The 23,164-nt window shown below is 40.6% G+C and overlaps 1 protein-coding gene across 5 annotated transcripts; it reads left to right on the forward strand.

Annotated features, from left to right (window-relative positions):
• Nucleotides 1-374: 374 nt before the first annotated feature.
• Nucleotides 375-21,661, forward strand: ING3 (inhibitor of growth family member 3). Of its 5 annotated transcripts, XM_048500972.1 has the most exons (12): nucleotides 375-607; nucleotides 776-847; nucleotides 4,283-4,383; nucleotides 5,539-5,604; nucleotides 8,458-8,554; nucleotides 10,516-10,587; nucleotides 10,886-11,005; nucleotides 12,904-13,061; nucleotides 16,290-16,480; nucleotides 17,872-18,064; nucleotides 20,104-20,142; nucleotides 20,671-21,661. In XM_048500972.1, exons 1-12 carry the CDS (start codon nucleotides 580-582, stop codon nucleotides 20,785-20,787), a joined length of 1,254 nt encoding a protein of 417 aa, XP_048356929.1. In that variant the 5' UTR covers nucleotides 375-579; the 3' UTR covers nucleotides 20,788-21,661. The 5 variants fall into 5 exon arrangements, with proteins under 5 accessions (XP_048356929.1, XP_048356932.1, XP_048356931.1 ...); XM_048500975.1 differs by lacking the exons at nucleotides 375-607; nucleotides 776-847 and adding an exon at nucleotides 904-1,001; XM_048500974.1 differs by lacking the exons at nucleotides 375-607; nucleotides 776-847 and adding an exon at nucleotides 960-1,108.
• Nucleotides 21,662-23,164: the final 1,503 nt, after the last annotated feature.

Raw genomic sequence — 23,164 nt, forward strand, 5'->3', positions numbered from 1 at the left:
TCTCTAGAGTCTAGACAGTGCCCAGAAAAGTTTGCAACCCTGCCTGGACGCTACGTCTTTTGATATAGAACTTCAGCTCTTTAATCCTAAAGACGCAAAGCAAAGATGAGGTTCAATCAGAAGTACGGAGAATGTACATCCAGAAGAAGGCAAGCAGACGAGGGTCTATTGCAGCCCAAATCAGAACCCTCAACACGCGCACCACAGTCAGGCCCCCGTCACAAACAGACGCAGCTCCGCCTCTGGCCTCCCTGAACAAGGCATGGTGGGAGACCCAGTTCCTGCTTCCGCACTAGGCCCGTGGAACTCCATTTCCCAAAAGGTAACGGAAGAGCACGAGCCGCTGGACTACGTCAGAAGCCCAGGCAGCCAATCGCCTCGCGGCCGAGGCGAGAGCCGTCAGCCGCCAATGTTGTTTTCGCTGAGTTGAGCGGCTGGTGTTGTTGGCGGTGCCGGCGCCATATTGGAAGGGACGAGGCGGTGTTTTTTTTTTTCGAAACCACCCCAACCCCCTCCCTTCTCCTCGCTCGTTGCAGGGACAGCGGAGCCCCGCCGAGCGCGGGCCTCGTCGCCGCCGCCATGCTGTACCTGGAGGACTATCTCGAGAGTGAGTCTTGTGTGGGAAGCGCGGCGGGGGGCGGCAGGCCCGAAGGGGAGGGGGAGCGGCGGGAGAGTGAGGCGGAAGCTCCGCCTCCTTTCTCCTCCTCCCCCTCCCTTCGCGGCGGCCGCCACATCTGACTGACTCTCTCCTTCTGTGCTCCCCCCCTCCCTGCAGTGATCGAACAACTTCCCATGGATCTCCGCGACCGATTTACCGAGATGCGCGAGATGGACCTGCAAGTGCAGAGTACGTGAGTCAGCCCCGCCCACAGGGCGCTCAGGCTCATGCGCTGCCCCTTTGGGGAGGGAGGCGGGTTAGTTTTAGCCTGGAAGTTGGTCGGAGGGAGATCGAATCGAAAGCTCAACTGCTGGGGACTCGCATGACCGGTGATTACAGCGAGGTTTGCATAGTTCTCAGGGGAGGAGATATTAGACTGCGTTCTAAGCGTAATAAAAGAAAGTCCCATTGAACACTTTCTGGAATAAAGCAGACTTAAGAGAGCACATAGTAAGTGGCAGTAAAAGTAATTTTTTTTCATTTTACTGTGTTTATTACTGCTAGGTAGTGGTAAGAATAATATTTATCGTTTGCAGTATTTAAAAATGTGTATGCTGCATTGAACTGAGTATTTCCCTTGTTTCCAAGTAAAATATGTTTTTCTTTAGGAAAAATATATACCACCTTTCCTGAAATCTACAAGAATTTTGAGTTTTGTGAGTTTTCTTATCACATTTACAGCACAATCTTAGGCTGAGTTACTTCAGTCCAGCTCGAATTAAAATCCGTGGGTCTTTAGACTGGAGTAACTCTTTGTAAGGTTGCACTGTGAATAACGACATTTTGACATTTCATTGAGAGAGCAGTCCTACTGAGGTCTACTTAGAATCTTGCTCAGATTTCACTGAGAATATCTTTAGAATTGCACCTTCAGTGACCTTATACAGTATAAATGGAGAATTTTTACATTGGATATTACTGAGGAAGTGGTATCCAAATAATGTTTTCTGATCCTGGGATACAGAGGCAGAGTGAGGGGGAACTGTGCCGGAGCGCACACGTGCCCTGCGCCCCTGCTGCAACACCCCTGCCCCGGAATGCCACACCCCTTCTTCTGCTCTTCCCGGGGCATTGTGCTCCACCCGGTCCCGTTGGCACTACGCCACTGCTGTTGCATTTTGTTGCATGTTCATGCTGCCAAGGTACAAATTCAATAAGGCTGAAATTTGTTGCTTAAAAGTACATGTATAACTTAATTCCTAAAGAAAAATAAAATACAACCGATATTGTGTGGAAAAACAATACCAACATTAGTTTTTCAATAATGAGTGTATTCCCTGTATTTATTTATATATATTTATACCCTGCCTTTCCTTATGAAGCAAGTATGACATTGCAGCCTATTCTGTTGTGTTCCATGAACCATATTTCTAACTTACGGTAATATGATTGAGATTCTACTACAATTTGTAGTTTCTTGTTATTTTATAAATCTTTTCTTAAGGGGACATTTATTTATTTATTTGTTTATTATATTTATATACCGCCCTCCCCAAAGACATTGGGATACTCATCTGATAAAAAGGCATTAGTGTGAACTTGCTTTGTCCAGAGAAGTGTGCATCGTATTGCAATCCCTGTTAAATTCTTTATTGAATCCTCAAAATATTATACCAGTAGCCTACTCTGCTTAGTTTTATTTAACTCCTTTCTATGCATAAGAAAATATCCTGAATATGTTTTGTGGAAAAAAATTTTTAGTTTCTGTGGGACTTTTATCCAAATAACATTTCTAGCCCTAGGTGCCTGCAAGTGAATAATCCGCTGGGAAACCTTAAAAAGTCATTTTCATTCATTCCCTTGGCTATTCCTTAACTTTAATCCCACATCATGCTGATATGCCCTTGGGAATTTTTTAAAGAATTAATTGGTATGGCTTTAGGTGTCAACACAGTCGCAAATATTGAATTTTAAGAAATATACATTTTTATATATTTGCTAGTAAACTAAGCAAGAAAATTATTCATGCTAATGTTTTTGTGGACCTTATTAAATATTTGTACTTCAAACCAAAACTGCATATTTTGTAGTAGTTTCCATGATGACATCCGGGAGCCTAATTCTGAAAAAAACAATATTTGAGTTTTAATTTTTATGTATTGACCATTGGTGGGTCATCTTTCCCTGTTCAGTGATTAGACGTTATATGATTGGAATGAGGACTGAATTTGTGTAACTATACCAAAATTGATAAATTTTGTTTCATGTTTATGGGTTATGCAGCCTGATTCTTTGTATGCTATCACAGAGACAAATTCTAAACAATTCTACTTAGAATCCTAGTCAGGTCAATTCAGTGGGACTTACTCTCACAAACATGTTTTTAAGATCACACTGACAGTGTGCTTAATGGGGACTAATTCCAAGTCATTCTGTGTAGGGCCCCAATCTTCTGTTTTGCTGATGTTTTGCATTTCCCTAATTGCTATAGTTAGCGAAGTCACTGGTAAGAATCCTAAAATTGAGTACCGTATATACTCGTGTATAAGTCGACCCGCATATAAGTCGAGGCACCTAATTTTACCACAAAAAGCTGGGAAAACGTATTGACTCACGTATAAGTCGAGGGTGGGAAATGCAGCAGCTGCTGTTAAATTTCAAAAATAAAAATAGATACCAATAAAATTACATCAATTGAGGCATCAGTAGGTTAAATGTTTTTGAATATTTATTTCAAAGAAAAACAGTAAACTGGCTCTGTAAGTGCAAAAGAGGGTCAACAAGAACAATATGGTATCAACAATAACTTTCAAAGTACAAAAACCTTAGCTCAATCAGCAACCAAGCTAAAACACAAGAGTTAAAATCCTTCAAAACTGGATTCCTCATCATCATCTGTATGTCCAAATGTAACTCAACTTAGATTTTAAGAGGAATATTATCAGAAATGGAAAATCTATTATTAGCTTCCATTGTAAACAATGGGGGATGGGGCACCCTTTAGGGGATCAATAACTTTGGATCCCCTGGCCCAAACTTCACCAAACCTGGCTGGTATCATAAAGCGACTCTCCTGATGAGACCAGGTTTGGTGAAGCTTGGCTCCGAGGGTCCAAAGTTATGGACCCTCAAAAGGGTAGCCCCATCTACTAATAGCTCCCATTGAAAACCATGGGGAATGGGGGCACCTCCTTTGGGGGTCCATAACTTTGGACCCCCTGAACCAAACTTTACCAAACTTGGCTGGTATCATCAGGAGTGTCTTCTGAGGGTACCCTGAAAATTTGGTGTCACTAGCATAAAAACTGAGCCCCCTGCAGGCCAGCAAAGTAAAAACACACAAAAAATTTAATGACCAGCGTATAAGTCGAGGGGAGCTTTTTCAGCATTGAAAATGTGCTGAAAAATTCGATTTATACATGAGTATATACAGTAGGTCTCTTTCCTGTAGATTTTAGATACAAGCATGTTAATCCTGAACTCAGAAATAATTGGTTGGGGTGGAGGGGGGTTGTTTTTAGTGAAACCTGCTTCCACGTTACTTGGGGGTGAGTGCTGTTGACCTCTGTGGTATTTCATGACCATTCAGAGTGGTCATTTTGCTAATTAATGTGCCTGTGTGCATATTTATCTACAATCTGTGGTGGATAAATAAACATACTTAATGTTCTGTGTGTGTTTAAGATGCAATGGATCAACTGGAGCAAAGAGTAAATGAATTTTTTATGAATGCAAAGAAAAACAAACCGGAATGGAGAGAAGAACAAATGACTTCAATCAAAAAGGTAAAATAGGACAAATACTTCTCAAATACTTTCAGCCCCCCCCCCCTCAAAAAAACCCAGACGTCCATTCTGACAATATGCCTTGATGAAAAGCTTATCGTGCAGATTGTCTTGCCTGTGCAGTGTTGGGAGAAAGGATGCCAGGTAGCAGATGTTATCCTATATTCTGATGGGTCAGTGTGTTGTCCAACACTCTAGAAACCCTGGTGTTACCAAAATGTTTCTATAGCATCATCTGATGTCATGTCTGGGTTTTTGCCCTTTCATAATGTTGGCATGTAACCCAGTGTCATTTCTGCCCCCTGCTGTTTCTCCTACTGACCCAAGAGGTGAGATTGGTAGGGAAGGCCCTTTGGTAGGGAATTGCCTCCAAGAAGCAGGCATTTGGCATCCTTTTCGAGAAATCATCAAAAACTGGTCCCTCTCCCATAGAACCATAGGCTTTGATCCCTGGATTTCTTATGCTGGACTATCTCTGTAACAAGTACCGTCCTCTGCTGTTGAACAGGTTCCTCTGATGCTAAGAACTTCTCTGTTTATTTGAAGATTATGGTGTAGCAATGCAGAGGAACCTAATGCTTGAGGAACATATTCTATAGCAGAGGAATGCCCTTACAAAAGGAAAGGGACAACTCAAGTGGAATGATGTCTTAGGGTTTAAAGCATAACTTGTAATTTTTCTTTCTTGTGATTTGTTGCTTGATTTCCTCCCCTACCTTGAAGCTTCACACTTGGAATATTGAATCAAATGGACATACTGTCTTCTATTCTAAAGTTTCAGTCTTCAAAGTAGATTTGGCACTTCATTGTGTGTTGAATTTTCCTGCTCTTTGGAAGTAGGGTGCAAAGATCAAGCTGGATTTTGAATTTGGAGTATACAACACTGCTCTGAATTGTGTACCATATTTCATTCCTGTATTTCAGCATTATCACAATTTAAATTAAGAGAATGCAAAAAGAAGTGCATGAACTATAAGACTGATTTTTAGAAATATTTTTTTCTATGAACTTTGCTACCCAATGATGTTTTTTATTTTCGTAAAGTATTGGTCATCAGGCATATTGATGTTTAAATGCTACTCAACTTTATGGTAATTATTGTAAATGATTTTTGGAGACATTTTACATTTACTGTTTCCATTTGATTCCACTCAGGATTATTATAAAGCGCTGGAAGATGCTGATGAAAAAGTGCAGTTGGCCAATCAAATTTATGAATTAGTAAGTAAAATAGAACTTATACTTGACATATGTTGGACTTTAGTTTATAGACTTTAAAAATAGTAGTGGTTGCTTCCCTTAATATCTGACACTTTTGTGTGAATGTAAAGGGTAGCTAGTATCTGTTTAAATGTATCTTTTTGCCTCCGCTAACTGGATTGTATGCACAATTGTGATCTTTAATGGACTGGTGTAAACAACTGAAAGAACAACCAACCTAAAACTTGACTCTGTGTATGTTTACTCAGAAGTAAGTCCCAGCGGGGCCAAGTAAGTGTGTGTAGGATTATGGCTGCAGTCCCATGCCTATTAAATTGGGAGAAGACCCTCTGAATAAAGTTGGCTTATTTTTGAGCACACATGCCTGGGATTATATTATTAGTGTTGCAGTCCTAACCTATAAAAGACTAAGGAATGGAATGTCGCAATGATGAACCCTCCACCAATCATCAAGCGGGACTCATTGATGGGCGACATTCCATACTCGCCCTGCCCACCTTCCCCCGATCCAGGAGCATGCTCCAGCACTTCATCCCGGCCGGCACAGCAGGAGCACCTTAGCACCCTCTGCTCCCTGGGCCTCAAGAGGTCCTCCCACCTCACCCAACAGCTCACGCCCAGCTGATGGACCAGTGGCGCCTTGGTGCCCCCTGCTACTTAAGCCTCAAGACCCCTCTTGCCTCCCCCAACTTAGACAGGCTGCCTGCTGCTCCCTGGACATGCATAAGACCTCCTCCCCTAACAGAGCCCCCATAGGCCATGGAGCGATGGTGTCTTGCTGCGTGCTGCTGCCCAGCCTGGCAGAAGGTGTGCTGCCTTCCCCAGTCCCAACAAGCTTCAGGCTTTGCCCGGACCATGGAGCAGCAACACCTCACTGCTTGTTGTTCTCCGGCTCAAAAGAACACCTCCCAACCCCAACAGGCTGCCTCTAGGCCGAGGCGCTGCTACTCCGCAGCCTGGCAGAAGGCCTCCCACCTCCCCCCCAAAAAAACCCCCAATAGGTAGGGTGCCTCCAGGCCACAGAACATCAGCGTCTCGCCACCTGCTGCTCCTTGAGCCAGCATAATGCCTCCCAGGACTCTAGCAGTCCGCCCTGGCTCTTGCAGCAGTGATGCTTGGGCCCCTGCTGTTCCCAGGACATGCAAAAGTCCTTCCACTCCCAAAGGGCTCTCCTAGTTTGTGGAGCACTGCTGCTCTCTGGTTTTGCCAAACCACTCCCACCTCCCTCCCCACCTCAACAATTTTGGTCGCCTGAGCACCTGCTACTCTGGTTGCCTGATCAACCCCTCCCGCCCCCCCCCCCCATAGCCGAACTATCCCCATTCCTCCTAACCTACCCCAAGCCTCACCTTTCCACCCTACCCCATCCCAATACTTACCTTCCAACTTTCTCCCCACCCCAAGTTACACCATAGAACTGTCCCCATACACCAAGCCACACTGTACAACCACACCCCAACTCCCCATTCTGCCTTTCCACCACCCCAAGCCTCATCTTTTCACCATCTCCCCATCCTATGCCTTCCCATGCCATTCTCCCTCTACCCTAATCTTCGCCTTTGCACCCTCCCCCTCACCTTGATACCCTTTCCCCACCCCACTCCTCACCTTGGCACCCTCCCCCACCCAAGCCTCTCCAATCCACTCTCCCCCATGTTAAGCCTCACCTCCCAACCCTCACCTCACCTTGTGTCATGCCTTTCTACCCTCCGTCCACCTCAACCCACTTCTTTCAACCTTCCCCCAATCCTCACCTTCCCACCTCCCCCAAGCCAGATCTTTCTGACCTCTCCCACCCCTCAGCCACAGACCAAGGACGAGGTAGGTCACAAGTCTTCCACTGGGAGCAGGGGAACACTACCACCCCAATAAAGCCCATTGCGGGGGGAGATCCCTGTTCTCCCACCTTTTGCTAGGGCCCATTTTATTTTCCCCAGAATGAGCTTTGCTGCTAATCGATCATAAAATTGTAGACTGATATTCAGACAGGCTTTAAAAATATTAGTGCTCAAGGCCTTGGTGCTCGATGTGATCTGACTTCTTTTTTCTTTAATGCCAAGCATGTATTCTACCACCCATTTCACAAACTGCTTTTGGCAAGTCTCTCACTTTCAAAAGAAGTTTACAGTTAGGCAGGGGCATATGCCTGGGGGAGGGAGGACTGTTTTTCTTGAATGAGTCCAAAGCCAAAATAGGCATGTGAAATATGATGCATGCTGGTGAGGTTTTTTTATTGCAGCTGTAGTTTGCAACCATTCACATTAAGCATAATTGTTTAAATTCATTCAGCTAGATTTAATCTGTTCAGTGCAATTAGTCACTTGATTATAATTACAAAAGGAAGAGACATTTTCAGTGTAATGTTTTATTTTAAAGGAGTCAAGAGAGATGAAATCATGTGTCTTTGAACTGTACATAATTAACTTAGGGAACTGATGATGGCCACAAATTTAAACAACTTCCATTGTACGTTGGACAAAAGAAGATGACAATGTCTGTTTTTAAGATCGCTAAATAGAACTTGCATATGCACACACAGCATATCAGTGAATACCAATTGCTTGTGAGGGGAGGGGCAACAAAAGGGAATGTTATGGCTTCCATGTCCTGTTCACAGTGGATGGAATCTGGGCCAGCTTTTCACTCAGATTTGCCCAGTTGTTCTCCTTATTACAGACCCCTTTAGTGACATGGCTTTTGTCCATGAAGTTCCTATGATCTTCCTTAAGTGTTCACAGGTGATCGCACCTAAACCATCAAAAAAGATGGTTAGAGCCAAACTAATGTTTTGATTCTCTGAAACATTCTGGCTGCAAACTACCTTGCATTTCTTTTATTATGTTTTCTAATTAGGTAGATCGTCATTTAAGAAAATTGGACCAGGAATTAGCCAAATTTAAAATGGAACTTGAGGCAGATAATGCTGGGATTACAGAAATATTGGAAAGGCGTAAGTACCTTTGCTTTTTTTTCTAGTCACTAGAAAATTGTTGTTTGGCAGAATTCAAGAATTCCAAAAATAGCTGTTGTAATATATTCCTTTAAGCTGCAGCTACTAGAATGCAAGATTTCTTGGGGCTTAGCATTTTAAGAGGTAGAGACAGTTATTTGTATGTGGTCTGTTTTACATTTTCATTATTTGCTTAGTAATATGGATGGTCTTTTTATTTTGTTCAAAATGCCCAAACGGAAAGGGGAAGGAAGAACTTCAGCCCAGAAACAATAGGTAACCAAGAAGGTTGATTTTAAAAAGCCCCTAATAATAGACAGAGTAACAATGGGTTATATACAGAAAATTAACAAAGCTTTAATACATTGTAAATCATTTTAAAAATTACAATAGGCCTTCCTCAGTGATATGAATTAATCAAGTACAGTCATTACAAATATAAAAAACAACAATTCTGACCAACTTCTGAAACATCCAGAAGTAGGAGCCATTCTTTAGATAGATAATTTCCCCCTGTTAATGGAATAACAGGATCATCCAATATCATTTTTCAGATAGATGTTGTAACTTTGTTAGTAAGCAAAGTCAGCATAAATCCTGGCTGTATGATATCTATACATCCAGAATCTGTAAGCAAAATGCTTTCATAAATGTTTTCCGCATAAATGATCTTGAACTATCTTGAACTGTCATTTTGAAAATATGAATAAATACCACTTTGGATTCATCCTTTGTATTTCGTATGGAATTATAGAGTTGGAAGGGGCCATACAGGTCATCAAGTACTACTCCCTGATTAATACAGGATCATCCTGCATTCCTGTACTGCAGTCCAGTACAGGAAAATAGATTCTGTTTATTTGACTGGAGTTTACTTCTGTGAGGTGTGTTTATAACCTCAGTTTTTTTAGAATAGATTTTCATAGGAAGTTGTATAGGCTCTTGTTGCTTACAGAGACATGGTTGTATAGTGACATGCTGTCAGCCTTAACCTACTCAGAGTATTGGTTGCTGTGAGGATAAAATAGAAGAGAGGTGAATAATATTAATATCATTGAAATTCATTTTAAATTAAGCGTGTATCTTGTTTAAAAGTACTCTTCGGTGTTTATTCAGTATTTTAAAATATGAGCACAAAACATTAAAATAAATTCAGATGTTACAAAGTTCAACAGAGTTTTTATTTGCTCATTTTTAGTTTATTCCAAATTTTTCACAGGACGCCAATTGTAAGCCTGAATCTAAATCAGCAACTGTTGTAATGGAATTCTTGAAAACTAATTGAGCACAGAGAATAAAAATAGTCTTTGATTCTATTACAGACAGACCCTTTACCTGCTATTTCTACAGTAGTTCTTATATTTAGTAATTCTTTGCAAGATGGGCAGCCCAATTCAAAGAGGTGGAATGATAGAGTGGCAGCCAGAGATCAGAGGCAATTGGCAGAGGCAATCGGCAGCACTGGTGCCAGGAAAGAAGCAAAAGCTCTTTTCTCTCCCAGGAAAACCCATAGGCACACAAGACTTATACTACCCTTTTGGGGGTCATTCATGGGACAAAGGTCCTATGGATGCCAGCTAAAGTTGGCTCCATCGCTAGAATCCCCCCCTCCATGTCAATCCGGCCTCCTGCAGCTCAAGAGTGATGGCATGGAGGACTTCCAGGCTCCTGAGCTGCAGAGCCCCCTGCCACCAAGGTAAGTTTTTTTGCGCCAGCATCCATGTCACTTTGTGCTTCCAATGGACTTTAGCCCTCACCCTCTTTGAATTGCAGTTTTACACTACCATTAATTTTAGTTCAAGGAAATAAGAAACCAGAACACAGTACAAAAATATTCTTGCTCAGTTGGACTTTAAGATATGTGAATAACATGTAGCTTAAAAAATGGTTAGGCAAATGAAACTGCAGTTACTGAGATTGTCATTGCTATATTTCACTCTTGCAGTCCTTTCTTTCCTTAGGTTCTTTGGAACTGGATACACCATCACAACCATTGAATAATCATCATGCTCATTCACACACTCCGGTAGAGAGTAAGTTGAACATTTTTGCTTCCGTTGTCGATTAAAAATGTAAAAATAAACAATATAAAATTCCTTGCTTGAACCAACAGTCATACAAACAACCTGACTTTTCTTAAACCACCATCAACATTTGATAGAATTTCTTGAAAATAGTTCCTGGAACCACACAATAAGGTTTTATTGTAGTGGATTCAAGCTGTCCTGTTTTGTTTTGGTTCTGTCCTTCTGTTATCAATTAAGTGTTTAGCCTTTATGAATCTCCAATATTCATTTGGGTTAATAATATATTACTTGTGTCTAAATCTAGAAAGGAAGCATAATCCCTCATCTCACCATGCAACAGCAGATCATGTCCCTGAAAAGAAGTTTAAGTCTGAAGCCCTTCTGTCAACTCTCACTTCAGATGTCTCTAAAGAAAATGCAGCAGGTAATTAAAATTTCAAAAGTGGGCACCATGCCAGTGTAGCAAGGGTGGGCTGGAGGTGTGGTCAGGGAAAGAGCCGATGTTACACTAGTAGCCTAGGCCTTTGACTTACTCTGCCAAACAGGTGGCATAAGTCCATTCAGCCCAATGGGGACTTCTCGGCAGTGGGGAGGCCTTTTTAGCGTTCAGGCCTCTCCATGTCACCAGGAAGCCTCCATGGGAGCAGTGGGGTGCTGCAGCCAAGTTTGGATGGAGCGATTAGAGACACAGAGAACATAAACATAACAGCTCAGTGTAAATGTCCAAAATTCAGCTGGTGGAACATAGTAAAATAGGGGAGAGGCCACCCACCTGCTGTTGGACTTTTGGAGGATCACATTTTGTATTCATAAATACTAGTGTTGATTAGTGATAAAACTTTCTGAATGTTAGCTCCTCTGGTGACGTTGCTGTATTTGCCTTTACAAAAAAAGCAGTGACATTTTTATGGATGAAATTGGCCGTGGAAGAGGTGTCCTTTACACTAGGAGTAGGCTTTTTTGTCCTCTCTTTGGAGTTCAGTGCATAATGTTGGCAGGGATACGAGCTGGCCTTTGAAGGTGTTTTTCTCTTCCAAACCCATTTCTGTTTAATCTTGTGAGGTTTAGAAAAATATGGATTGGGTAAATGTATCCTGAGATCAGCCCTCCATCTTCTTTTAGACCCCTTGCTTCCCTTCAGCCTACTAATCTGCATTAATTGATTTATTTACTTCATTTGTGCTCCACCTTCTCTCCAGTGGAAACTTTAAGTGATTGACATCATTCTCCTGTCATCCATTTTATGTTTACACCAACAATCCTTGAGGTGGGATAGACTGAGAGTACGTCAGTGGCCCAAGGTTAACCAGAAAGCATCCATGGCAGAGTGGAGATTTGAACTTGGTTCTCCCAGATCTTAGTTTAAACTGACACCCTAACCTCTACATCACAATGGCTCAAAGTAAGAGCTTGTGTCTGTAGTCTATACCTATCCTGCTAGGATTCTCAGCATGAAGGTAACCTGCCTGCTCTGTTTTTGGTCACTGCATCTCTTGGGAGATTGCAGGATATCTTTTAAAGCAAGAGTTTCTACTCTCCTCCACTCCATTGACCAATATACATACATCTCTCCTGGACTCCTTTTGGCACGCAACCCATCCATATGGGGTTGGCTCCTTTAGTATAGCAAGCCATATGGTCACTTTATGGTAAATTTCTAATATTTGTTCATTTGGTTGAGAAGCACAAAATATTTTGAAGCATGTTTTAAAAAACTTTCAGTGTTATACATTTTTAAAGAAAGATATTCATTATACTGTTTTGACTTGCATCCTCTAGAAAGTGCAAGAGACGTTACCTGTAAGCAAATTAGATGTATTTAATCTGGGGGGGGGAGGGGTAAATTGTGGAAAAAGGCATTTAGGTTGCATATGAGAATCTTGGTTCATTTTCTGCAGTGATTCTACTGGCATGAAAAAATGATGATTATGTTATTGACGTTAATTTGGTTTCAAGTCTATGCACTTTTGTGGGAATGTACTTCTGGTTCATCATTCTCATTAAAATGATTGTCCTGTGTATCATATTTGGATACCAGCTCTGCTTTCTCATTCATATTTAATGATTTACTGATGTGAGGTTAGTTATACTGTTTCCTCACAGCATTATTACGCTTTATTCCTGGGCAGAAAAAGTAAACCAATGGGTCAATATTGATGGAGAAAGCAGTGCCAAGGATTTCCCCAAAACATTGTATCTTGTTACTTAATTGCAGCCTTCGATTCCATTGGTAGATACCACTGGTCTTCAGCTTTTTGAAATCTAGATCTACTTTTAGTTTTTCCTTTAGACTATATAAATATGTTCCCTTTATTCATCAAGGGTGTCGAAACAGTAATTCATCATCCTCATCCAACAGTGCATATAATGCAAATTCTTCTCAGCCATTGGCATCGTATAACCTGGGCTCATTATCTTCAGGAGCGGGAGCTGGTGCTATTACCATGGCAGCAGCTCAGGCAGTGCAAGCCACAGCTCAGGTAAGGAATTTAAGTTTTGTTCTCAAGTACTTGTCACCAGATGTCTGCAGTTGGTGGGGAACTTCTTTCATTCATTTTGGATTGATATTAGCAGTTTGAAACTGCTGTAATCCTCTCTGATGCTTGTGTGCTTAGAAGCCTCATCTGCAGCAGGACGTACTGCATAGAAAGAATGCATGAGCTTGTGGCCTGAGATTTTCCTTGATGCCCTTTCTTATATGCTGAAACTGTTTGTTACTTAATTGCAGCCTGAGCCTAAAGAAAAGTAGGTTTTATCTAGTTCAGTGACTGAATCAAAAGTATAGAGATATTAAAAAAAAAGTATGAATCAGATCATTTAACACTTCAGGTAGTGTTCGCTCTTGAATATTGATGTGAAAACTGGTCGTATTCTGTGGTTTCAGTAAAATGTGTTTTCTTAAGTGTAATCACCTATCCCCCCATCCAGCTGTACTAAAATTCTCAGCTGCCTTATTTCATGCAGATAGGGGGGAAATCCCATTTTATAATTATAATTTATAATTATAATTCTCACTAGCGTAGTAGGTATATGGGACCATTAGTTAACATATCATTGAACGTACCCTACTTTATTGGGATGATGAAATGGAGGGTTTTGTCAGTTTTTAAACAAATATGCAGCATTCACGGGATTATACTTTCCCCTTCCTTAACTGGCTTTCGGTATTTTATCCCAGCGTGACTAATTACTGAATGTCAAACTGGGAAAATATGCTGAAAGTACTGCAGTAAGGCATAGTGGAATTTGATTATTATTTGTGTATTTAGGAGATATTTATGACTTCTCTCCAGAGTCCTGTTCAAGGTGGTTTACTATTAAATATTAATCAGTGTTAAAAACAAACAAGCTCAGAGACATAAAAACACCATAAAAACAGACCCCAGATTAGAAGCAGCTGTGAACCAATACATAATTCTAATGCCCCCACTTCAGGTTTTCTTTAAATATGAATGAGGGGGCTATTTGTCCTTTTTCCCCCTCTTGGAGCTAATAGCAGCTAGAAAGGATTAATTTTCTGTTGGGGAACTGCCTAGTGCCTTTATCTAAAATTACCAATGTTGAAATGTTACAGTTAATGAATCAGAGGGTCTGTCTCACATACTGAGATGGGCTGATCCCCATCACTGATTTCTTATATCTCATCTGTGTGAATGCTTGTGCTTTATAAACCTTAGTTTTTGTCTCTCTTCCCTCTACATGAACCTTTTGAGTGCTGGACAGGCAGTTGCATAGCTCGGCCATCTACCTACTAAATCAACATATTTCCTTCTGTCATGGAGAACATAAGAAAGAGCCTGCTGGATCAGACCAGAGTCCATCTAGTCCAGCACTCTGCTACTCGCAGTGGCCCACCAGGTGCCTTTGGGAGCTCACATGCAGGATGTGAAAGCAATGGCCTGCTGCTGCTGCTCCCGAGCACCTGGTATGCTAAGGCATTTGCAGTCTCAGATCAAAAAGGATCAAGATTGGTAGCCATAGATCGACTTCTCCATAAATCTGTCCAAGCTTTTTTTAAAGCTACCTAGGTTAGTGGCCATCACCACTTCCTGTGGCAGCATATTCCAAACACAGATCACACGTTGCGTGAAGAAGTGTTTCCTTTTATTAGTCCTAATTCTTCCCCCCAGCATTTTCAATGTTTGCCCCTGGTTCTAGTATTGTGAGAAAGAGAAGAAAATTTCTCTCTGTCAACATTTTCTACCCCATGCATAATTTTATAACTTCAATCATATCCCCCCTCAGACGTGTCCTTTCCAAACTAAAGAGTCCCAAACGCTGCAGCCTCTCCTCATAAGGAAGGTGCTCCAATCCCTCAATCATCCTCATTGCCCTTTTCTGCACTTTTTCTATCTCTTCGATATCCTTTTTGAAATGTGGCGACCAGAACTGAACACAGTACTCCAAGTGCGGTCGCACCACTGCTTTATATAAGGGCATGACATTCTTTGCAGTTTTAGTATCAATTTCTTTCCTAATTATCCCCAGCTGGAGGCTGGCTAGTACTGCTTTTCTACCATGGGGCGAGGGGAAATAGAATCATGACTCCTGTGGCTCTCTTTCCCTCACCAGTTTGCCTTGCCTGTCTCTTAGTATGTTCAGTGGAATCATTCAGTCTGTTCCTTATGGACGAGGCTCGGCTGGATGTATGTGCCTACCTATTATGAGGGAAAACTGTAGTTTCTGGCTTGTACTTCCCCTCACAGATTAGCAAAGTAGGCCATCTGCCTTTGAAGGGGAGAAGGTTGCAGTCTCCATCTCTCTTTCCACCCCATCTCTTGCCATGCCTTTCTTCCAGCAGTACAAGAAGAGCCTTTTCCCTGCCTGCCTGGCATTCACAGATGATGAAATGTCTTAGGCAAATAGGATTCATAAAGTTCTTCCAATCCCATTTAGACATAATGACGATTGGTAGTAGTATCTACCAATGAAATCTGCATCAAAATACCAGTCAAAATAATGCTCCTTGATGGTGGATTAACTATTCAACTTGGAACACTCCCGATGTGTGTCTGCTCAGTCATTATTTTAGCTTTCTATTGCCCTTTCTGATACCTTCTGCCTGGAAAAATGAAACCAAACAATAAAGCACTAAAATAACAATCAGATCAAGAGACTTCTACCCTCCAAAACCTTGAAAATAATTATATTTGGATTAGGAATATTTCAAAATGAAGCATTGCTTCAGTTGGATTGTGTTTTAGTAAATTTCCAGCTGTGCATTCCAAGTGTTTAAAAAGATTTAAGCTGCAATCTTGTGCACATTTTTAATCAGAATCCCACTGCAGATGTAATGGGGTGTAAAGCCATGGATATTACCGGGTTGGAACTGGACTAAGTTTTCCACTATCAGAAGGGGTGGAGTCATTTCCGCCAATTCTCTATTCCTGCCACAGAACCCTTTCTTGCTGTTCCAGAGGGTCCCCTGTCCCCCAGGATCACTAGTTCAGGGAGTTCAGTGCGCTGAGGGGGTGGGGGTGGAAGAATGTTCTGATCCAGTGACAGAAGTGCCTTGTGTGAGTGGAAAAGCTTGTTTGGATTAGACTTAGTGGTAGACATAAAGATCATGCAGGATTAAACTGGGGGCACAATTTCATGATATTCGTCAAACTAGTTTATACTACATACTGTACAAGTTACAATCCAAAGTGTGATTAAAATATTTGTAAATGATAGCACACTCTGTTAATATTACTGATTTCTTTTAGATGAAGGAAGGAAGAAGAACGTCTAGTCTAAAAGCAAGTTATGAAGCCTTTAAGAACAATGATTTCCAACTTGGAAGAGAATTTTCATTATCCAGAGATGCAGCTGGGTATTCGTCATCTGCTTTGGCATCTACATTATCACAGACATTGAGTTCTTCAACCACAGATTCTCGAAGTGGCCGAAAAAGCAAGTGAGTTAATGAAAATGGTTACTTATTTTTTGCTGTGTTCCATTAAGAATGGGGAGGGGGGCTTAAATGCACCTTCAGTGATGGTTATCAATTTTTAAAAGAAACATAATTCAGCATTTTAATTTTTTAAAAGAGTTATTTCCTGCTTGAGTATTTGGAATGAATCAAGCTACAACATTTCAAACTCTTCTATGCACAAATGCACTCTCACATACATGTCACATGCACACACAACATTCTTATTTATAGCGAATTCTTGGTAAGACAAGGTTCTTCCTGAGGATGGAGCAGAGAAATATACTTAATCACATACAGATGGATTCTTTCCCTCCTTTTCTGTAGTCTTTCTTCTAGTACTAAATGGCCACTGTGGGATAAACTAGACCAGGGGTAGGGAACCTGCGGCTCTCCAGATGTTCAGGAACTACAATTCCCATCAGCCCCTACCAGCATGGCCAATTGGCCATGCTGACAGAGGCTGATGGGAATTGTAGTTCCTGAACATCTGGAGAGCCGCAGGTTCCCTACCCCTGAACTAGACTTTATGGAATCACCGATACCATGTTAGAGAAGAATTTTACCATTTAGAAATGCAGCGCAGTAGCACCAGGTGATTGTGTGTGGTTCTCCCACACCTTCCCTGTTCTGAAAAACTTGAAATGGTGGGCGGGGACACAAGATTGTCTTTCTGCACTGTGGATCAGGCCCTCATGGCATTTGTAAATGGCTGCATTCTTCTCTGAAATGCAGTGAAGTCTGAATATTGGACCCATGGATATTATACCATCAAGTTCAGTCCCAAGTATTAACTGTAGGGAACTCTTTAGGCTTTGTGGCTCAGTATTCTTTAGCATGGAGCCAAGCTGTCAGGTCTGGTTGCTAGTCTACCTGTTAGTCATAGCTCATGAGCATAGTAGGTCTGTACAGAGCTGAAAAAAATTTCTTTAAAAGCTAAGGAAGGCAACAAAAGGGGATGTTTTAAATATTGTACTCTAAATTTGTTGTAGAGGGATTGAAACATTGGATTGCAAAAGCTTAGTAGAAGATCTGCAAAGATACTGGCATGATCTACACTAGCTGGTCAAATGGTCTAGGCCAGGAAGGGATTTCATTGGATCTGAGACTTTATGCAGAGTGAATTTAGACTAACATACAACTGTACTACTACTGAAAGAGTGCCAGAAACTCTTCAAAAATACTATTAATACTGCCCACTATTCAAATCCTGTGTATTGTATTTTGAAAATTAACTGAACTGTTGAATGTGACTGATAAAGTTAATAATGTTTATACTAACATATACTTTACTGTAAAATTCAATTGTACTCATAGTTCTCCATTATGCGGAGACTTAAAAATAACATTTGGATATGCATATATTTATTTTTCAGAAACAATAACAAATCTTCAAGTCAGCAGTCCTCATCGTCTTCCTCGTCTTCCTCTTTGTCGTCATGTTCTTCATCCTCTGCTCTAGCACAGGAACTCTCCCAGCAAACGGCAGTAATACCTGAGTCTGAAACTAATAGCCAAGTTGATTGGACATATGATCCTAATGAGCCACGTTACTGTATTTGCAATCAGGTAAATCCCATCCAGTATGACATGGAATAGAATGTGAAATGTGCTCATAGTAGAGGATGCTTCAGATATGACAGTATGATTTAGTGGTCTCCTTTGCTGAGAGCAGACCATTTCAGGTAACATAAGATGTTATGTAATAAACTATTCAATTTGTAATGTTAAGATTAAGACTACATTAGGGCTGTGCATTCAGATAAAGCCAACCCCCCCCCCCCCCGAATGAAAAAAGCCGTTTTTGCTTTTCCTGGCTTTTTTTTAGCCAAGCCCCTCTCCCCCACTATGTTGCAGAGTCTAATGCCTAAAGCCAAAAAAAGCAAAAAAGTGTTGTGAGCTTTCAACTGTCTCTCCCCTGCCACCTCTGAAGACCAAGTAGGCTTCAGAGACAGCAGGGTAGCCAGCAGAGCTGCCTGCTGGGAATGGGCTTCAACGGCAGTGGTGTAGCCAGGTGAGGTGTGTGCAGGGGTTGGCTGAGCCAGTCCTTGCATTCAGCTCGGCGCCTAGGAATTTTGTGGGTTCAGTTTTAAGAGACCAAGAAATTTTAGAATTTTTTTTGAAAATTGCCAGTTCTGTTAAAGGTTCCAGTGGTTCCAGTGACCGGTGATAGGCAGGCGGCTGGTGGTGGAATACTACACTGATACATTACAACTTTCTAGGCCTCTGGGTGAGGCTCGAATTGCAATGAAAAGCCAACAACTGGCAGCTGTGAAATCAACCAATATTAATAATAGTAACCATTACATGACTTCTGAAAAAATAATCTGACATCTAAAAAGACACTGATGCATTTTAGTCCTTTTTAAACAGTTATTTTGTTTAGAAGATTGAGATGATAACATGATAATAGAGTTGGCTTTCTTGCTTCTGGAATATTCTTTTTCTGGAATATTTACATGATCCTTAATGCTTTAGCTACAGAAAAAGTGCTGGTTCTTACCTTTAAAGTCCTTTAATGTCCTAAAAGACTGTGGACAGGGATATTTGAAGGATGGTGTCCTCCCACATCAGTTAAGATCCTGTCCCACCTGCAGAGGTGAGATGAGTGGTAACCAGCAACTGGGCTTTTTCTGTGGTACCCTCACCTTGAGACCAAAACAATTTTTAATCCAGGTTTATCTAAAAATGATGGAACTCCTTGGGGGTCTTTTTGCTTTGTTTCTGGTCTGAGGACTTTTATGACTGTTTCATATCAGGCTGCAGTTGTTGACATGGCTAGTTTTGTTGTTTTTATCATGAATAGCCTTGAGCAGTTCTCTAGAGAGGCAACATACAATCTTTCTAGATAAATAGATGCATTTCCACTTTTTTAAAAAAGTTAAATCTTGCCCTTTAAAACATCCAGTATACAGTAGCGCTCAGAATGCCCTTTAGATCAGCTCAAAAATACCTTTTGAGTAACAAACAAACCTTTCCTGTGGTGCTTATCTCCCCTGGATTGTATTTGCATGAATAGATGCATAATGGTAATCACATGAATTGTTCAGATGACTACAACCAGCACATTTTATCCTGATGGTTAGCATTATGAGTTCTGCTTGTACAGATGGATGCAACTAGATTGCTGAACTTTCATCTGAAAACACGCATAACAACCTTTCAATTAAAATGGAAGCCAGAAATTCTGTGTGGAATAAGAAAGCATGGCTGAGGATAAGAAGTGCCTTCTGCCTGCCTTGTTTGTTTGACTTTTTATAGAAATATATAATCTTCTCCTAATCCTTGTGAAAACAGTTATTTTTATCTAGGTAGGTCATCAAAGTGACTATTAAACCTGGGTAAATTGGCTGCTTTAAATGGTACTGCATACTCTAGAAAATCAAAACATTTGTTGAGTAACCAAATCAGGAGTTCTTTGCTTGCTCTGACGGTCTTTTTGGATCTAAAACTGGCAAGAACAGAAATGCTAATGTGTAATAGGAATGCATTTCCAGCCTAGAATAACCTGGCATGCATCCCATTTATGTCTCTTTGATTATGAAGTATCTTTGAAGTGAAGTATTTTGTGGAAGATACTAAGATTTTGTTTGTTTTCTTTCAACTAGGTTTCCTATGGTGAAATGGTGGGCTGTGATAACCAAGATGTAAGTATGGAAAAGATGAAACATTTTGAATGTAAAATTATGTTATTAAAATTACAAGTTTAAACTAAAGTAAAGGCCAGGACATAAAAAGGATTATGCATTCAATCCAGGGTTTCCTTACCTTTCTTTCTAAAAATGCTGGCAGTGCTGTAGATGTGGATATTTATAAAATAGCTTTAAACTTCATGGGAGGTTGGGGGAGGGGGAATGTAGAGATTCGTGGCATGTGCAAAACCCTTAGGGCGAGGGGCAGAGTAATCATTCCACAGAAAAATCCATAGCACTTGCAGACTGTTAAAAGATTAAACCTGAGAAGTTTTCCAAAGATAATCAGGCCTTCATTTTCCTGTGTTTTTAAGTACTTCCAATCAATGCTAGCTTTTTTCACTTTGTATAAATAAACTTTCACTTTGTATAAATAAAATGAGCAATGCTTCAAACTTCTTCCTTACACCTACAGCTGTTGAGCATTTTCTAGCATCTTTTTAGGAGGCAGTGATATGTGTCTTCTCATTACTTGCCTTGCAGTGTCCTATCGAATGGTTCCATTATGGCTGTGTTGGATTGACAGAGGCACCCAAGGGGAAATGGTACTGTCCACAGTGTACAGCTGCAATGAAGAGGAGAGGCAATAGGCATAAATAAATGTCCTGATCCATGTCAGTGGAAAACATTGTGCTACAGGGGTGGGGGTGGAACGCTTCTTTGCAAATGGTCAAAGAAGGATCAATTTAGCTGTCATAAAATGTTGACTTAATTTTGCTAGTTGTGTTTTAATATTGTATCTAAATTATATATGCACTACTGTTGTGTTATAAATACTTTTCCAGTTAGCCATGGATTGTTCCAGTGGCAAACATATGCAGACATTTGTACTCTTCAACCATTTTCTCGTAAGCAGCGGGCATTCTACAATCATTCAGTCTTCAAACAAATTCCGGCCAACGAAGGTTTTGAAGGATTTTGTAATTTACCTGGCGTTCTGTAGCGCGTTCTGTACATGAGAGCTGTGCAGAAAGTCAGAATGTTAAGAGAAGGGATTTTTTCTAAATGCCTTTATAGCTTTGTTTCTTGTTGAAACTTAAATTCAGCAGGCTGAAGAAAATGGTTCTTGTATACACTGGGCTGGTGTCCTCTAGAGTACCTGGTACATAAGAATCAGACAGACTCTTCTACACTTTAAGCAAAACAGATGGAAAAAGTACCACTAGTCTTAATATGTTTTGGGGCCATTCAGGGCATAGATCATTACAAGGGTGTTAAAAGTGATAAAACCTTTTATACCAAATGTGTTTATTTTTTTGTGCAAGTGATCCTTTAAATTGGAACTTAGTAGGTGTTACAATTAAAAAAATCAAATGCTAATATCAATGCTTTGCATACTTTATCAAAAAAAAGTACAGTAAAACATTTCATGGAGCTTTCATAATATGCTGTCTAATTAACTGGAGGATTTTAAATAGTTTTTATTTTTTTAAAAAAATATATAAATAAAAGGTTTCCATCTCTAATATACTAAGTGCTATGCTTGCCGTGTGATTTTTTTTCTTTCAGGGTTTTTTTCAATTTCTAACAATTAAACAGTAACATTCCCTTGGGAAAAAAACAGTTTTGACAGAAAATTGCTAAAAATAACACCCGGAGATTTGATATGTTTATAGATTATATGAGGAATTGTATGGACATTTTTAATGAAAATTTATTACAGCATGTTTAAATGTAGTGCTATTTATACCATCACAATTGGCTAATGAATAGAATGAATAGCTTTAATAGTTAAATCTCGCACTTTTCATACAAATGTAGAAAGAGGTTTCTCTATGTAGATTGCTTTCATGGAATGTTGAAGGTATAGCTGTTTGGCATGAAATGAGCCTCACGTACACAATCCAGGTTTTCATAAGATTTGAAATTCCACATGAGTCACTGAGTTGTCACCATTTCTTAGATAAGTTTACCTTACACAAATGGTGAGAGGGATATGTTCATAAAGATGAATAATGAAATAAACATGATTGCAAAGTGAGCTTAATCCCAGTGTTCAAAGAACAGCTGAAGTTTCAAACCTCATGTATTGATTTTAAGGGAAATCCAAAGTACTGCACATTATAGTAGGCTATACTCTGCTCCACAGAAAGATGATAGTTCAGTCAGTTGAGAACATTGTATGTTTCCGCATTAGGATATCTCAAGCAAATATAAGAATTATTCATTTTTACATGCTGCCTTTGTTAAAAGCATTATTTTGTACATTATTGAACATTATTGAACTTTGATACAAGAGCATCTATGAAAAATGTATTCTTTCAAACAGATGGGGGGGAGCAGAGTTGGGTAGGCACTAGGACCCAGACAAGAGCATTCTACAACAAAGAAGATCCAGCATGATTTGTTCTGTGGAGGAATATACAACCATGTTATCATCTTTATGTAGAACAGTATAATTTCACTGTTACTGTAGCATGCATTCTGGAGGCTAGATGAGCCATATCAAGATACAGGGCCATCTTATGAACAATGCTGAGTTGACAGAATTTTTTTTCCAGCTGCATTAACTTTTTTTCCAGCTGCATTAAGGAGCAGCAGTGGCGTAGTGGTTCAGAGCAGGTGCATTCTAATCTGGAGGAACCGGGTTTGATTCCCCGCTCTGCCAACTGAGCTGTGGAGGCTTATCTGGGGAATTCAGATTAGCCTGTGCTCTCTCACACATGGCAGCTGAGTGACCTTGGGCTAGTCACAGCTTTTCGGAGCTCTCTCAGCCCCACCCACCTCACAGGGTGTTTGTTGTGAGGGGGGAAGGGCAAGGAGATTGTAAGTCCCTTTGAGTCTCCTACAGGAGAGAAAGGGGGAATATAAATCCAAACTACTACTACTCTTCTTCTACTCTTTCAGCAATAAAGTTGGATCCAATATAATTCCAAGACTTTTTACTGAGTCAGCAAGGGTCACCTGAACTCTATAAAAAAGTGGGTAGCACAGTATCCTTTAAAAACTCCACCTTCCCAACCAGCATAAGCTGGTT

The sequence above is a fragment of the Sphaerodactylus townsendi genome, linkage group LG06 (assembly GCF_021028975.2).
Source record: "Sphaerodactylus townsendi isolate TG3544 linkage group LG06, MPM_Stown_v2.3, whole genome shotgun sequence".
NCBI lineage: Eukaryota > Metazoa > Chordata > Lepidosauria > Squamata > Sphaerodactylidae > Sphaerodactylus > Sphaerodactylus townsendi.